Source organism: Lissotriton helveticus, chromosome 7 (genome assembly GCF_964261635.1).
Source record: "Lissotriton helveticus chromosome 7, aLisHel1.1, whole genome shotgun sequence".
In the NCBI taxonomy this organism is placed as follows: Eukaryota; Metazoa; Chordata; class Amphibia; order Caudata; family Salamandridae; genus Lissotriton; species Lissotriton helveticus.
The window spans coordinates 1,042,471,551-1,042,489,727 of record NC_136068.1 but is presented as its reverse complement, the minus strand read 5'-3'; the positions used below and the strand labels follow the sequence as shown (position 1 = coordinate 1,042,489,727).

General features: G+C 42.2%; 1 protein-coding gene across 6 annotated transcripts in view; it reads left to right on the top strand.

Moving 5' to 3' along the window:
• HGS (hepatocyte growth factor-regulated tyrosine kinase substrate) overlaps positions 1-18,177 on the top strand; it is a 236,173-nt gene that overhangs the window by 13,328 nt on the left and 204,668 nt on the right. For all 6 annotated transcript variants that reach the window (XM_078653848.1, XM_078653847.1, XM_078653846.1 and 3 more), the window contains exon 3: positions 12,016-12,091. In XM_078653848.1, the coding sequence (XP_078509974.1) occupies positions 12,016-12,091 (76 nt within the window). The remainder of the gene's footprint in view (positions 1-12,015; positions 12,092-18,177) is intronic.

Genomic DNA, 18,177 nt, shown 5'->3' with positions numbered 1-18,177 from the left:
GATGAAACTAGGGGTTCCATTCACTCTTAAAGAAATCTCAAACGCGGTCAGGTCACTAAAGAATAATAAAGCTCCAGGACCTGATGGTTTTACAGCTGATTTTTATAAGACTTTCGAGCATCAACTCAATCCCTCACTCCTCATGCTGTTCCAGTCCTTCTCACAAAAAAACAAAATCACCCCTTCAATGAGCGAGGCGACAATAATAGTGATACCAAAAGACGGGAAGGACCCAATGTTGACGAAAAACTATAGGCCGATTTCTCTCATAAACTTAGATTGTAAGGTTTACCCGAAGACACTAGCCTGTAGACTAAACTCCATCTTACCAACTCTAATCAGTAGCTCCCCAGTAGGATTCTTAAAACACAGACTATCGAGTGACAACACAAGGCTCTTATGTCACGTATTAGAGAAATCAAAAATCTCTGACGCCCCCGCTGTAGCTATTACCCTGGATGCGGAGAAGGCATTCGATAGGGTGTCGTGGCCCTTTGTGCGCCAGTGTATGCAAATATTTAACTTGGGAGACCCATACATAAACATGGTAACGGCGCTTTATGCCTGTCCTTCCGCTAGAATCACCATAAATAGCTCACTATCAGAACCATTTCAACTAGAGCAGGGGACCAGGCAGGGTTGCCCCTTATCACCCGCCCTGTTTCTGCTAGCTTTAACGCCACTCATTCGCGACATACAGCAAAACATCAACATCAGTGGGATTACGTTTGGGGATAAGAGAATAAAATTAGCTGCTTATGCGGACGATATTTTGGTGGTTACTGAACAGCCAGAAATCTCTATAGCTGCACTAATGGACTCTATTGTATCCTACTCCGCACACTCTGGATATAAACTAAATCGCGATAAGTCAGAGGTTAAACCTCTTAACATATTCACTAACAAAGAGGTGCTGGGAGAATCGGGACTCGTCTGGCAAAATAGTTATATAAAATACTTAGGTGTAGAATTCGGCAGTTCCATCATTGAGACCCTCCAGCACAATGAAAACCTTACTCTTGAAAAAATTAAAAAGCAATTGGACGGATGGTCGCCCCGTTTCATCACTTGGTGGGGTAGGGTCGAGACCATCAAGATGATGATTACACCATTGGTAAATTATATGATCACCATGCTCCCTCTGCTGCTGTCGCAAGATTTCCACCACAAAGTGGACAAGGCCCTTACAAGCTTTTTTCCGTTTCCAGAGAAAGTTAGTATCAGCCTTCAGAAACTTAGACTAGATAAAACCATAGGCGGTGTCAGACTTCCGGACTTCAAGAGATATCAAGTAGCCTTCTTAGCTAAGGTTCCTATTGGCTGTTCCCTCCCGCAAACTGCTCGCCTGTGTGGTTAGATATAGAATCAGCTGTTCTGGGAGACATCATCCCATCTCGATCCTATCGATGAAGGCAAATCAAATCCCCTGCTCAAAATCCATATTTAATAACACCAAGCTAGCTCTATTTAAAATCGACAAATTGTTAGACACAACTATAAGAAGATCTAGATGGGAGTCGATATGGAAGAACCCTAACATCACATATAAAGGCAAGCCGCTATACAACCTCTCTTGGATTAAAAATGGCATCCTCTTCCCCCACCAACTCTACGATGGTGCATACTCCTTGCCTTTTCAGGACTCCAGGCGAAATTCTGGATTAATGATTCCGATTTTTATTTATTTCTAAATATTAAAGCTGCCATTACAAGAGCGGGCTTGTCCCACACACCACCAGCAATCCTCACATTTTTCTCCAGCCTAAATAGACTAGGCCACCAAATTTCTCGGCTGTACAAATTACTGAGTCCACAATCCTCCAGATTAAATGAAAAAACAGCACAATTCTGGTCCTCGCTGGCCTCTTTTCACATCACTGAGCCGGAATGGGCCGCGACTTGGAAATCCTGTATGAGCCACAAAATAAGCCCTACACTATCACAAACCAAATACTGGCTTATGCATAGGGTCTTTTGGACGCCTGCCCGTCTCTATTCTCACAAAATTAGCTTTCTGTTGGAATTGCAAACACGCTGAAGGTGATTTGGACCACCTTATCCTTCAATGCGACTGCGTCTCACCCTATTGGGACAAAGTATTCATGTTCATCCACAATCTGTTCAACATTACACCTCCCAAGGAACTCCCTTATCATGTGTTTGGCACTCTTAAAGAAACACAGCTCTCTGAACCAGACAGAGCCCTACTAGACCTCCTACTTATGGCGGCGGTTAAGGTCGTACTAAATAACTGGAAAGATACCAAAAAAGCGAGCTATGCCTGTTGGCTTAACTGGGTGATTAACCTCCGAGGGGCAGACAACATCACGCTCCAGACCACACCATGGCGACCCCCACGAAGAAAAATGTGGAACACACTTGATATCTATTTTGACACTCATAAACCTCCATGATTAGTCACCTCTACTGATCACCCGTAACCCTTGATGTCCTTCTAAATCGATCAGGACATACACAACCGGGTAACACTGGGCTGGTCGGAACTGTTGATCCCATGGTGGCACACCTCCTTCACCTCCTTCTTCTCTTCTTCTCTTCTCTTCTTCCCGGCCTCTTCCTATATAGGCCTATTCTCTCTCACTCTTCCTCTTCCTCTTGGCCTCCATCTTAATGAGGCCTCTTGAATTTGTTGAGATACAAGCAAATGTCCGGTCACATCTGTATGTAACATTGTCCTTCTAGATTATCCGTGCTAATACTTGATCTATCGTATTCAACAATATGTCACTATCCCTGCTCAGATGTACCCTCACCAGCACATGTAATGTTTTTCTCAGGATATTAATTGTTGTACTGAAATATTCAATAAAAATTTCTTGAAAAAAAAAAAAGGATAACACCAGCTGCGGGGATGAGATAATACAGGGTGTGGCTTAAATTACGTGCAAAAAATCTGCGCGTAGCATAGTGTGTCGCCCCACTTGTGTTTTGCTGTTTCGGTCATGGCATCCAGGTAAGTGATAGAAGAAGTAGCATCACACTGATAATAAGTCAGATCAGTGGTGGCTGGTTGCATTTGAAAGTGGTGAGGCGCAAAAAACGTTTGTGAGTTGGAGCGAGCTAGGCTAGTGGGCACGACTGTCACAATGGGAGTTTAGGAGGCTCTCCCTCCCCCCCCCTCCCCTCCCCCCCGCCCCCTAGAAAACTCTGAAAAAAGAGTGGGAAAATCAAACACCCCAAAGCAAATTTGATAACCACATAGCGATAGTGGTGGCATAGATCCGTAATATATAAACACATAAAAAAACACTCCACATTTTGCAGAATAAAAATTGCCCAGTTACTATAGTGTGCAAATTCTACAGTGCAACAAGCTAGGACTTATTTATCTTACCTGCACAGTACACACACATTGTCCTGTCCGTCCACTCTCTGCAAAGCACCTGCCTGACACCCTCCTCCTACAGCCTTGCCATGACGACATCCAATGACAACGAGATAGCTGCTCCATTCTGTAACTTCCCAATGGACAACAGTGCTTTGTACCTCACACATTTCTTCATTCACTCATTCCCAATGCCTGCTCCACAAAAACCAAAGACAGATCCCACAATCCAAACCACCGAACTTCCACTCATGCCATCCCTGGGACCTGTAAAGGGTTGGGCTGTGTGAGTGGGTCAAAGCTGAGTCAGAAGTGATGGAAGAAGGGGGAGGGAAGAACAGCGAGGAGCTCCAGCCCCAGGCAGACACCGAGGCCATACCCTATCCGATCTCTTATCAAGCTGAAGAAACACTACAACGCATGGAACACAATACAATTGAAATGAGACACAAGGGCTGAAACCAAAAGAAATAATGGGTACCTGGCATTGCAACCTCAGTCCTGCTCGTGTAGTGACCCCCATAGAGAGTCCAGAACATCCATCTTCACGCAAGTTCTCGCACGCGGCGAGGAGCAGGTGAAAGGAACGGAAACATGCAGGTGCGCTGCCCGTAGTACGCAGACACAAGGCACCCTGAAAACGATTGACACAGGAAATCGCGAAAATGAAAGCGCACCGCCGGCCATGTGGTTTCAATTATCGTGCCCAGACACGGGTGCGATGATTAAAAGCACGTCTCGCTGTGGCGCACGCGCACATCTCGTTTTCCTTGTTTACTTAAGCAACCGCCTTAATTACATAGCTCACATCTCTTTTGGACACCCCTCCCAATTTTTCTTATCCAATTTAAAGCCCTGGTTATAATCTAAAAGGGTATTTATGATTCACATACTTAAATAAAACAGATGTGTATAAGGATACATGTGTGAGAAGAAGCACTATATGAAAACATGCTATTATTAAAAGAACTGGGTTAGATATTGCATAACATCACAGTTGCTTCTGATTGTAAGTGCTGTAAATTGGCGTTCCTTTTGCCCAATTGAAAAGTACTTAATTTATCGACCACAGAAGGATGAAAAGCGCAGTTGGCCTTTTCATGGTTTCAGCTTGTGACCTATGGATCACATAAATTTAAAGCAACAAACTCGATGGCAGAGGCAGAACGCGAGCCACTGTCGCTATCAACACCAACAAAATCAAATGACAGGCTAACATGGATACGCTTGTGTGGCATAAGCAGCGGTGAGCCACCTTATAAATGCCTAGGTGCGGCAAACAGAGTTCAATCACTTTTGTTTTACTTCCCCCGGTTGGTGCATTTGCACAAGGGTACAAAATACAGTTTGTGCTGTATTTTCTGCTCTGTGATTATTGAGTACTCGCAAAGCAAGCTGAATTTGGCTTCTTTGTAAACCTGTCTAACGCATTTCAAAAGTGGAGCAAAATGTGTTTGCTTTGCTCCCTGTTAAACCAGTAGGAAATATTACTCATTTCTATGTTTTGCGCTGGTGTAAAATTGAACGGAATGTCCAGAGTTTTGACCAATTTTGCTTTATTCCTTGATAACACCAAACTGACAGTCATTAGAAAGTATAGAATTCGAGGATGTACCAGAGTTTGCCCAAGCTACTGTACCCATGTTGCCTGCTGGAAATAGGGGTGCTGAAGTGGCTTGAGAGATGAGTTCTAGTTTCTCCAAAGCCACTTAACTGTCTTCAGTAGGGCTCTCAAAATTTGAATTGCTGCTAATGACTTTCTATTAAAATGGACCACTAGGCTTTCTTATTCGCGTATAATATACTGCCTTTTTATTTGAGATGCTTAGCAAATTATTTATTAATTTTATGTTTTGGTTAAAAGTAAAAAAAGTATGAATAACAGCATTTAGCCCACAGTTTACCATTTTAACATCACTGCATTTATGTATATAATCAATTCAAATCTTTGGCAAATAAAAAATAAAAAAAATTAATATAACTTTTCATAATCGGAAAACTAAGCCCTATCCTCTAAATATGGTAAAACTATTTTTCTTTCAAATATTAATACCTGACTGAAAAACACAATAGGAGAAAATGTCTTCTTCTGTTTCCATCATAACCTGCAGTTAGTAATGTTGCTGCAGAGAGATTTGTTACCTTTGTTCGTTCTCTCCAATTACTTCCGAGGTGGTAGCAAAACATATATTAAAGCCAAATCCGGATCGCCAACTGACCCCTGCCCACCTGCTGTCCTTAAAAAGATAGTGGAGGTGGTAAGCCTTGAACTTACACACATTTTTAATAATTGGTTTAGCTCAGGATGTTTCCCTATGGAAATATTGCTCCATTTTCCCCTTGTTGAAGAAACCCAACCTGGATGTGGCCAATCCATCTATCGTCCCATTGCCCGTCTACCACTTCCAGCTAAAATAGTGGAAAAAAATCATGAATACGCAACTATCTCAATTCATTCAGGACAATGATCTGCTCGATCACTCTCAGTATTGATTCACTGGGAGCACAGCACTGAAATTGCTCTGATCAATGCCACTGAGGAAATCAGAACAGTGATGGATGGAGGAGGGACAGCTGCCCTGGTCCTCCTCGATCTATCAGTCTCATTTGATACGGTGGACAATAACTTGTTACAACACCAGCTAGAATCGATGGGGGTCCAGGGAATGGCTTTGACCTTACTGGCCTCCTTCCTGAAGGAAAGGAGATTAACAGTCACAATAGACAGTTTTCATTCAGAGCCTTATGCTTTACCCTGCGGAGTCCTCAAGGATCTTCCTTGAGTCCAACTCTTTTTAATATATACATTGCGGAACTCGCCCCTTTGATTCAAAAGTTTGGTTTCAGTCTGACGTCCTATGCGGACGACACCCAGATAGTCATGACAGCATATAGAAAACAAGCTTCTCCAGACGCCAACCCTACAGTTTCAGAACTGTATGAGAGAAGTAAACCGATGGATGTGATTGCATTGCCTGAAGCTTAACTCTGAAAAGACATAGATTATAATCTTAGGTAACTTGAAACCTAGATGAAGTTGCGGACCTTATGCGCGAGACTGATGAAAGTGGCAAGAATATGCACCACAGGTTGGGATGGCCGAAGTTTATCTTACGGCACTGCAAAACTGTGGAATACGCTACCGGCCGAGCTCTGAGAAGCTGCCTCCCTCATCTTTAGAAAAAAATTAAAAACAAGGCGTTTCCAGAATTGATTTCCTTGGGGAGGATACTGCAGTCATAGTACTAAGACACCTCTGGGTATTTGTGCGCTCAACAAGTCTCATTAACATTAACAACATTAACATTGCTATCTACCCGTCACTTCTTGAAATGAAAGTTGATAGACTTTAAACAACAGCAAAACTGTTAAACCACCATACAACAAATAACAATACCATTTGTTGTTTATACAGTACATAAGGCAAGAACTACTGCAATCTGCCTCTTTCGTTGTCCCTACTTTAATTAATTAAATACTTTTTTGCCTTCATCTTAAAATTGTTTTCTTGTTGTGTTCTTATAATAACAATTAGGCAGAGGCTCTCCCCAATTCAAAATCTATTTTCATTTGTCTCAATTTCCGAATTTGGTATAAAACTTGAGACCTAGTATGTGGGATTAAGGGATCATGACAAGGACACAAAAGGTGTAGAATTTTCTTTGTGTTTGCTCCTAGAATTCCATGTTCTAAAATAATTACAACTATATTTGAGGTTACTCTTTCAGGTGTGCGTGGTTGAGGGTATCAGAGAAGGCAATGAAGGGTGGCATATCCATAGCTTGACTTGTAGCACATATTGCACTTCAGCTGGTTTTGGATTTGAGTAGACAGTTCTTTTTGCTCACTCTCTGTATTTAGGGTCCAAAGCAGCAGTGAGTGCTTTAACCTGTAAAGCCTGCATGACACAGGCACATTGAATGCACAGACAAGCTAATGAGCTCAGCACATTTAGAAGCACGAGGCGGTGCAATAGTCCCTTTTATGCTTTTATGCTGACCAAAGGCAGAGCAACTCACTTTAAGTTGGATTGCCCACAGACGAATGGACATTACTTTGGTATGTGATGTGTCCAATGTTGAAGGTGATGTTTGTTGCATGGACTAGTCTGAGAATACATTTTTATGTAGTATTTGCTGACCTAGTTCTAGGGGGTCATATGGCACTACTGTCAGAACCCCGTTCAGAGGGCTACAGGGCACACAGGGTTACTGAGCCAAACCGTGGGAGTTGTGCATTTTACCTCTGCTGTCCCGGTGCCCGACCTACAATAGAGACCCTGAGTAACTGGGCCAAATACTAGCTATTCAGCACTTGATTTCATTGGTAGCGCGAATCAAGCAGCCCAAGGCTCTTAAGGAGTATATGGGTGCCAATATGCATGGGCCCATAACTCAAAATATTACAGTGATTCAAATAATATAGTTGTCTGGTACTGTCCTTTCTTTTGGTAAGGATAGCAGCATTTATTCTGCATGTAGATGCAGCACACTAAATAAGTCACACAAAATGTCTATAAAAGCTAACATTGATATGGGGCATGTTGCCCCCGCTGGTTCTGCCCCCAACCTCCTTAACACTAACCACTGGCTCTTTGGAGGTTACCCCACAGGTGCTGTCCACAATAGCAATGCTTATCAAAGTCTGGCTTACGCCTTGATAGTTTCGTCTCTTCTGGCACTAATCCACTGATTTCATGTAAGTCCCCAAAGGGCTGTGGCTGTGCTTCACTCTTACTCATCCATGGCCTTCAGAAGAGTTTGAGAGCTGAGGCACTTCTTCTGTGTTCCAGCAACGATTAGCTTGCACCACCTCCTCCTGCGTTTGGCAGGCAGCGTGCAGAGGTAGCTGAGGGTGGTGAAAGCTTCTGGGTGCAGCAGCTTCTTTACGGTTACTGTTGGAAACTTGCTGGAATTGCGGTAGGTCAGATTCTGACTTTTCTTCTTGTAGGGATTCTTCCGACAGGGGCGATGGCCCCAGCGGTCTTACTGCCCCTCCTGGGATACAAGGGTCATCAGCATGTTTGACGACCACAATAAAGGCCCCGGCAACCCTGGTGGTTACTACCCCCTCTGGCATACGGGAGTCACGGACAATGGCGATGGCTCTGACAGCCTCAGTTGCAACAGACTACCGCCCAGCAGGCTCAGTGGCAATGGGCGACAGTCCCAATAGCCCTAGCGGCCTTCCTCTGTTAAAAAGGGGTCCTAGATATAGGCTAATGGCATGAATGCTGTCTGCTGCACAGCCAACAACTCGCAGCTACACAGTTGCCAGACTTGGTTTCTGACTTCTGCCAGAGAGCAGACTGTTCTGTAGCAACACTGATCCTGACTGGACTGGAAACTTCACCATCTGCTCGCCAAGATCCACTTACCAGGATTCCTCCTGGGTCTTGCTCCCTCTGGGCTCCCTTCTCCTCCTCACAGGGCACACCGGTCTTGGCAGGCAGGCAGAAAGATGAGATTCCAGGCACATTGCAAGTGTTCTTGGGTTCCTGAAAGATGGCCTGTCACTCAGCTGGGAGACTGGGGAACCTTGACCCTCAATCCTGATTGCAGCAGCTCAAAGTCTTGACAACGGTCTTTCTCCCGAAGAACAGTGCTGTTGAACAAAATGTGGGACTCCGGCTCCCATCTTTATAGTCCAAATCCAGACACATATGTGATTTAGTGTTTGAGTCTTTGAAATTCAGGTGAGTTGGTTTAAAAGGCGAGTTCACACTGAGTCCTGTGAAACACAAAACAGTATGCTGCCACTTGAGTTCTTGTCACTTCTCTCCAGGTGAGAGCAGTAACCCTCTACTACTGAGTGTTGCATTTGTTGCACCCCTCCTAAGTTTTAACAAAACCACAACATCAACAGGCAGGCCTAGGTCATGGCGCACATGCAGTGATCCATGTTTGCCCATGACTAAAAATTGGTCCGATTGATCAATGTAGCAGCAGCACTCTGGGCAGGGATGCACGCCCATCACCATGCAGGGACCATTTCAGTTAAAACAAACACTTAATACTGATGTTACTATTATCCATTGTGCTTATTGACACAGCCCAGTTGATATATAGCACTATTAAAATATTGTCCAATTCATTGGAACTTCTGTCATTCACCTCATAAGGATGAAATGCCGTGTTAATTCACTGGGGCTCGGGCCTGTGTTCCTCATATAGTACGCAGATTGCTACAGTAGGCTCTTTAACCCAGTGTTCTAAGTCTGCTTTTGAGGGTGGTGCTGCTGCTGCAGAACCTTGTACTCTGTGCCCACCCCTCCCTCGCCCCCAAACTTCCTGAAACTTCCTTCACGACCAGATGGCCCACAATCATTTTTGTAGTTCTTCCCCACCATGTTGGAACACAAGAGTGAGCCCCATGTTGGGTAAGTTGAAGTTGCATCATATGTATGGCCGTATATCTGACTGCAGGTCTCATGTTCCACCCTTCAGTCCCATTCCCTGCCTCATCTAAAGCTTCATAGAATTAGATGAACAGGTTTACTGCCTTTTCTTTCATTAGAGATAAACTTTGAACTCAATAACTCCGATTCATTCAATCGTCAAGTACGAATTATTGGCAAATGAAAGTAATGATATGCGTTATTTGCATTACATCATCTCAGCAGATGAATCCTAGTACAGATCATACAGATTCACACTAGAAAATATGCAGTCCATTTTATTTACATAGATGAATCTTAATGTAGAGTATCTGCTTCTCATGCCCTGGTGACCCACCTGCAACCATAGCTCCAATGCAACTATATAGGGTGGTGTTGGGCTTTCCCCTCCTCGCCGTTAAGGGGCCAGTTTACCAGAAACAATTGTAGTGTTACCCACACTCTTAATAAGAGAAGTTAAGGCCACTCTAGGTACAAGTGTGATGGCAACATTAGTAAAGAGGTTGTGCCCTCACATTTTGCCATGCTCACCCACATGGTGGTGGTATATGGTGAAATGAAATTATTTGTTTCATGGTGTGAGAGGAATAGCAGATATGTCTTCCTCATGATTGTAATTATGAATGTGGTATGAATTTGCCAGGTAGCAATTTAAGTTATAATTCGAGCCAAATACATTTGGTAGATGTTTTGTCATACATGAGTACCAAAGAATAGGTCAATTTACAATATCTGAACTAAATACTTTTGGATGGGGTTTAAGAGTATATCCAATACACAGATTTGACCTTCTACTTGGAATTTGAACACTGTTTTTAAGTAAATTCATGTTCCCTCCATTTGATCCAATATATAAAGCTAACTTAAAACATGTAACATTGAAGACTGCTTTCTTGATAGCTATTACCTCCAGATGTAGCCTCAGTGAGAAAATGGCACTTACAGTGAAACAGCCATATTTGGACATACATAATAACAATGGTGGTAATGACAACCCAAGCTAGTTTTTGTTTTTCACAATAATCAAACAAATCTGTTTCTGACTTTGTCAGACATGTACTCTGCAGAAAGGCTGTACATATGCTGTATGTTTACATCAACAAAAGGGATCCAGGAGAAATAATAATTTTATTTCACATACATGTTTTATGGTGAGATCTGTGGTGTAAGGCACAATTCTCATTATTTGTAAAGATAAGAAAGCAAAATGAACGGCACATTCTTCAAGAGAGAAGAGTGCCGTGGCATTACCGTGTAGTTAATGATTCAGTAATGTCAGGAAGCAATAGTAGGGAAGAGTGTTAAGACATTTATTTCTTAACTATAGCTTTTCTCACCCTCAACCTGAGGGCTAATTTAGATTTACAAGCTGTGCTGAAATTATATAATAGGTTGATGGTGCAGGTGAGAAGTCATCACTTACCTGTAATTTTTTGCAGCCTACGGCATTCTAGATTTACGTACAGCCCACCCACGTGCAATATAGAGATAAGTTTGTCATGCAATTGAAAATACTGTTGTTCCAATAACCTGTTAGTTAATACAACTGTACTAATAAATGCATATTCATACACGTGTTACTACAGTGCAAATGTCCTATTCTGTTATTAACCATACAGTGAAACAGATATGAAAACAAAACGTGATTTGCTTCTCCAAAGATTACCTGTTACAACTCATAGGGAAGCAACTCTGCTAATACTCGTGAGGCCAATTTGATTTTTTTAAATGTATTGTTTTATGTACTTCACCATACGAATTGAACCCATTGCATCCTTGTTTTGCTTAAATAAGTAAAGCCTATGTTTGAGTATTTCATGTAGAATTGTTTGCCTACATCTCCGCATGTTTTCACAAAGACAGTACACGTGAAAATAGCAGTTAATGTTGTGATTTTACTTTGGCTTGATCACTTTTATGCTAATAAAAAAAAAGAAAATCAAACTTGAAGACAAACCCCTTACAATTAGTATCTTGTATTCTATGTCACAGGGAAGTTCTCTAGGAGCATCATTGTGTTGGTGTTTTTTGGGCTTGGCCGTTTTCTTGTGGGTGGAGGAATACTACAGTCTCCTTTCATCTCAACAAGCATGTCTTTCACAGATCTGTTTTTCAAGGGTGAAGATTAAATCACAGAGTGGCTAGAACAAAAGGTATAGGTGGAAGGGAATGGCACTGTTCTCCTTGGTGTCTCCACTATGTGGTGTACTCGGCTCTGAAGCTTGCAGGTTCTAGCCAGGCTTTTAATTACTGCTCCATTCACTCTACTTAGGGCGAAGTATGCAGTAGCTGCCATCAAGAAGAAAGTGAACGACAAGAATCCTCATGTTGCACTGTATGCCCTGGAGGTAAATAATATAACTGTTTCATTTGTAGATTCTGTCGGATGCTGTCCTGAATTCTAGCCACGGCCAAACCTTTCTTACTGCTTTGTCAATACGTAAAACGTTAAAGCCAAGCACACTTGGAGCAATTCTAAAACTAACCTAATATTTGACATGCATCTCAAATAGTAACATGCCTTCTCTATACAAGAAACACAAATTAGAAAGCTTATATTCCATTAACCTGTAAAGAAACGCAGCAAAAATGTTGATATAGGTGCCAGCTATTCCCCCACTCTCGCCCCCCCCACCCCACACCCCGAATGTAACTGGATGGGATTAGGATGAACTTTCATCACTGTGCTGTATGCTAGAGTATAGTGTCATTAGAAAATGTAATTCTTAACTATAATATTCAGTATTCAAGACCGATATGGATGCTTCGGCTGCAAGATCAAAACATGGCTAGCAGATCTGGAATTGAATTCCAAGGGGTTGTGAAGCTATTAACTTGATTTAGGTGTGAAGTTTGTTTGCTGCTGAATAAAAAAATATCCTAGCTTTAGATAGAAAGATTAAATTGTGTAGATTGCACAGAGGCAAAGATTCTGATTTTATTTTCATTTACTTTTTTTAACTCAACCGCGATTACAACAAGACCTTAAAGTGGAAATTTAGACGTACAAATAAGATACATTTGTAAGAGGGACAACAAATTCCACTTGTTAGTCATCATGGCATCTTCCTGTGTAGTGAATCACTGGTTTGTATGTATGTGTTATTTGTATAGCACAAACCTAGCTAAAAGGCAGTGGAGCATTGTGCATAGTCCATGGCAGAGATGAAGTCAATGAATGAATAGGTAGCTAGTCTCTAAGAGATTTGTACAGTTACTGCATCATGATAGTGTTCTTTTAAAGATGTGCGTCTTCAACTCTTTCCTAAATTGGAACACAGTTGGGTGGTCCTGATGTGGTGGTCTAGGCAGTAGTTCCAGAATTCCTTAGCTAACTACACTAGGAACCTGAACCTGGTGCCCCTGGGATGGTGTTTGTACCCAACTGCAGATTTTGCCCATTCACACGAGTAAGTTCCTCCCTTTTGCATTCGCTAGACCTTTATTTGCAAAGAACCTACCGGGAGTTTCAGAGGTGTTAAATGGAGATTCCGTTTTCTCTGTAGAACTGTCCACCGGTAGCTATATCCCTACTAGGGGCAAATGACACCGGTAGCTATATCCCTACTAGGGGCAAATGAGCCAACTAGGGTGCCATCTGACTTTATTATCATCTCAAATAATAGATGTCACGTTCCAGGCTCCCCATTTAGGCTTCCTGCAATAGGGTGATTCCATTTGTATTTGACACACCTTTCATCAAATAGAAAATTTTTATTCTCATGAGGGTGCTGTAATGTAGGGGACTCAGAAGTATGGCCAGAGCTGAAAGTATGAGGAGGCCTACTTTCCGCAAGGAGATTGTGTCTGTATACAATAATCTGCTGTGGTGGTCTTTTTTTTTTTTTGCTGGTTATTGGCCATTGCAGGTCTGCAGGCACCAAATTTACCATAAATCCTGGAAATGCCTTTCTCCTCCCTGGAACAGGATCTAACTTGTCAGGACCCTGACTGCAATCCTTATTGTTATGGTTTGGTCCTAGGCCCGCATTGTGATAGAAGAACGAGACAGACAAAGAGTGCAGGGTAAAACTCCAGTCAGAGCACATGCACCTAACTCCCTTTTTTACATTTATTTTTATTTTAAATGTATTAGTAGGCTCACCTGACTTGTGATGCCTCTGAGTGGATGTGTGTGGATAAGTGTACCGGCTGTCCTCTGGCATTGAACTGCAAGGAAATGCCCTCGGGACACTATCATTCTCACAAAAATCAAAGAATAGTCCAACAGTGAAAAAAAAGCACAGAACAGTAGTCTATCAGTCTCAGAGTAAATCGGGTCAAAGGAGTCCGCTGCAACAGAATGTCGCCGCTTGAGTTCATAGTTTTTAAACCGATGCGAGTCAGGGTATGAACACTGGTGCTGAGAAGTCCAGGATCTCTCGACTGCATTTTTTCAAGATCATATTTGGAGAGTGCAGAGTTGGTCCGCCTTGCTGATGCTTAGAACGGTTTGTTTTTGGTGTTCAAACAGTACAGCAGGATCTTTTGTACACTGACCTGGAGTTTATTGTGAAGGTTGCTTTTGTTGTGCCAGTGGGTCTATATGTGGGCTGTGATCCGGTTGTGTATGTGCTGCATGTTGCAACTAAAAGACGGACTTTGAACCACTGCTAGTTGATCCTATAGAACTTAAGTGCAGATTGGTCATGTTAAAAGTGTGCAGAAAACTGGGCCAGGGCGCTGTTTGGGTGAGCGGATGTGGTATTTATGGATCATTCTCAACAAGGGGTTTGCCGTGTGCACACCTTTCTTATCCATAATGCCGCTTTCATTTTTTCTTTTTTCGTCCTTCTATCTCCATTAAGCATGCAGCCTTGGTCACGTGGCCTGCCTAGGTGCCTCATGATTTACAACAACAACAAAAGAAGCATTCCACTTCATCCAGACGCACAGCATACTCCGTGAATCATTTTCACAATGTAGTCCATAGTTTGTCCATAATCCGTTCTCTTTATTCCATTAGCTTCAACATTTTTATCCAATTGTTACACTTATTCCTCCTGCCACATGTGAGGCGGTAGCTGTACATTTAAGCTTCTTCTGAATCGGATATGCCTATCCAGGCCTTTATCCAAAACATGTAGTATACAGAAATCATCAATATTAGTGGATGTCGTAAACCCAATGCATTTCAGGCTCTCTGTAGCCTTTCTTCAGGGGTACACTAAAACAGTAAAATGTTCACTTTAGTATGTATTAATATCATTACAGGTTCAGATTTTAAAGCTACGCTATGCCATATGGTGTAGTAGTTAAAAACTAACGTTTTCCCTCTAAACATACTAAATATCTCGTAAGTGATTTATGGATCATTGTCACTTGAGTCTCAAGGGTGCTTTTTGGACTTGGTGAGATACTGATGATCTGGCTTCAGACAGATCATAAGACTGTACAGGTGGTAGTGGTGCTACACTTTAAAAGTGGGGGTGGGGGCAATAGCAGGGTGGGAGTAACAGTTATCCAAGTATGGTTTTAGCCTTTGATATAATCCTGAGCACTTTGTGGTTTTATATTATTGATTTTTAGTGGATGGGTGAGTCTTATTTGTGGAGATATTTCATAAATTCATGATCTGTTGGTGTTCATTGTAACAGTTTTAAATAATTATACAATTGGTTAATAAATCTAATCTAATGTTAGTTCTCTCACGGTGCATTAGCCAGTCATCACTGCAGCTGTGGCCTGCCTGTTGTAGGTCGATAGATGGACTTACAGTCAGTGGTAGAAGTCTGTGTGGTAGAAGTTCGTATGGTGGTAAATATAGGCATGATCAGACCTGATCAGAAGCCATGACGAGGTTCTCTTTGTTGAGTGGTTTCCAGGTTCGCCAGTGTGGACTGGTGGGTAGCTCCATTTTATTCTTGCATCTTCATGGTACCCAGGTATGGCTCCCATTCTTGAATTTAGACTAGACTGGCCTTTGGGTGGGTGAGTGGGCAGGTGATGCCTCTTTGCCAGTGGTCTTTCCAGGTGCCTCTCTGCTCTTCACTCTTGTGCTCCACACCACGCTTCACCCACAAACAGGAAGAAGCAAGAGTCAGATGAAGTGCCAAATAGGACAGATGGGTGTGCCTCCTTTGGAGAACAGGAGTATGCTGATCTGCAGCACCACAACTGGTGGCAGGCCTGCTCATGGCTGGGGTGAAAAATCAGACCGTGTCTGACACATCTGGAAGCCATTGTAATGTCATGGGTCCTAGGCCTGCAGTTTTGTAAAATGACGGTAAGGGATAGCTGGACTGAGAGTGCATGTGCCCATTCCTTTTTATTAGCAGGGTTATCTGACTGGTGATGCCTGTGAAGGGATTGGTATGCGCAAGTTTAAGGAAAGTCCTGTAGAAATGGGCTGCTTTGACTTATCCTCAAGGCTACATTCATGTGATCTCTCATCATTGAGATCCTGAGCCTTGAGGTTGAAATCATCCAAGTAAATTAGTCTGACACTTTTAGCTCGCAGAAGATCCGCAACCAGATTCCTCAACCACCATTGGTCTCAAGAGCAGAGCCATTATTTCAAATACCTTCTCCTGCCACTCTGTCTCCTCAACAGTCTATACAACATGGGGAAGATCCAGCCTCGCTGTCCAATCACCTTTACTCCGAATATGAATTCACTTTATTAAGACGTTTCGGCATACTAATCATTTGTTCATTTTTTCACAGATTTAGCACAGGTCTGAATCCTTTGTCCTTTTCTCCTCCCCAAAAATATTGCTTAGATGCAGGATGCATTCCAAGTCCTTCATATCCGCTTTAAGATCTGTGAAGAGAAGAAAAAAAACGCTTGGAACTGACTACATTCATGTCTCTGTGAAAACACTTCACTGTCTGCAGGACCTGAAAGCTTCACAAAAAAACTCTTGTGCTTTGGCCCGTGCTTTATGTGGGGAGCAGAGTGGACAAGGCTCACGTATTTAGAATCATGGTGATTTAACCTGCTCCACTTAAAGATCCTCTTTAGAACAGGTCTGGTTCGCTCTTGTTTCTGGTTCGGAAAAAGCAAACAAATCTTCAGTCAGTAGCCCCTCTACCCCACAACAGAGACCTAGGTTGTTTGGAGACTTTGATTCTGGAAGCTGCTGAGAGAGAGAGCCATGCTCCACTTCTAGCTCCTCCAAAAACACTTGGACTAAAATCTTTTTAGTGGCAGTTTGTGCTTTGTCCAAAGTGGCAAAGGTCCTTAAAAATGTACTCTTATTTTGTTTTTTCCCTTTCATGAAAGAGTCTGTAAGAGCCACCTGCCCTACTTGCTGGTGCCATGGAATGTTCTTCTAACTTAAGGTTTATTTGCATCATTAATAAACCTCGGTTCTGCAGATATGGAGTAATTTGCATTACCCAGCATACGGAACGCCCATTTGATCTACCTTGAGAGGACGTCTGGATCTATGAGAGTGCCCTCCTCCGTGGCACACTCTGCAGTGTTCACAATCTTTGTTAGAGCAACCAGATCGAGTAATCCAGTGCCTCTCAAACTTTTAAGATCCACTACCCAATTTTTAGAGTGACAAACTTTCTCGACCCCACCTAGCTTTATTAGACATGAGGCGGGCGTTTTTTAATGTAAATAAGGCATTGAATGACAGCGCACTGTAATTTACATACAGCACATTTTCAATTGAAATGGCCATTAAATTTGCTCGGGCATACAGCTATACTGATAAAACTATATTGCACACAAAGCATTATGTGTGGCAATCGGATTTCAGTGAATGTTTGTCATTTATGCATCACGAAGTAAATAAATAAATAAATAAATACATAATAAATAAAGTTCTTTATTCGGCTTATTCACAAAGGAAAAACCATAAAAGAGACAGTAAATAACATTCATTACATTTTTGAAAAAAAAAGAAAAAAAAGCATAATTCATAGACTATCATACAAAAAAACTAGAAAGTTATAAATCAAATCAAAAAGGTAACTTTATTTCGATTGAATTTACAATCATAAAAAGTGTATTTAAAAACATATGTTTTACAACATTATAAAAGTTCGATATGCTCATTGATTACTTAAAGGAGGCAAGGCGTTATTGCTTCAAAGCAGTGAAAAAATCATTCAAGTTCAAATAAACACTGACACTCTATGCACATGGTTAATATCACAATAGCCAATAAAATATTAGGGAACAATTGCCAATAATTGAGAATGAATTTTCAAACAGGCTTTGAGATAGCAGGCTACAGTTTTGGCAACATACGGGGTGTCTAAGTATTGAAGTGCCAAAAGAGCCGGTCTGCATCTTCTCAATCCTAAGTGCCGGAGGAGTGGGACCAGCCATCGTTTCCGCGGGGACTCATAAAAGCTGCAGAAAAGGATTACATGCAGGGTTGACTGGCGAGTATGACCATCACAAGGACAGTTTGTTAATTCCCGTGACCAGTCTGAGGGCACAGGCAGTGAAACAAGGCGATAAAATACATCAAAC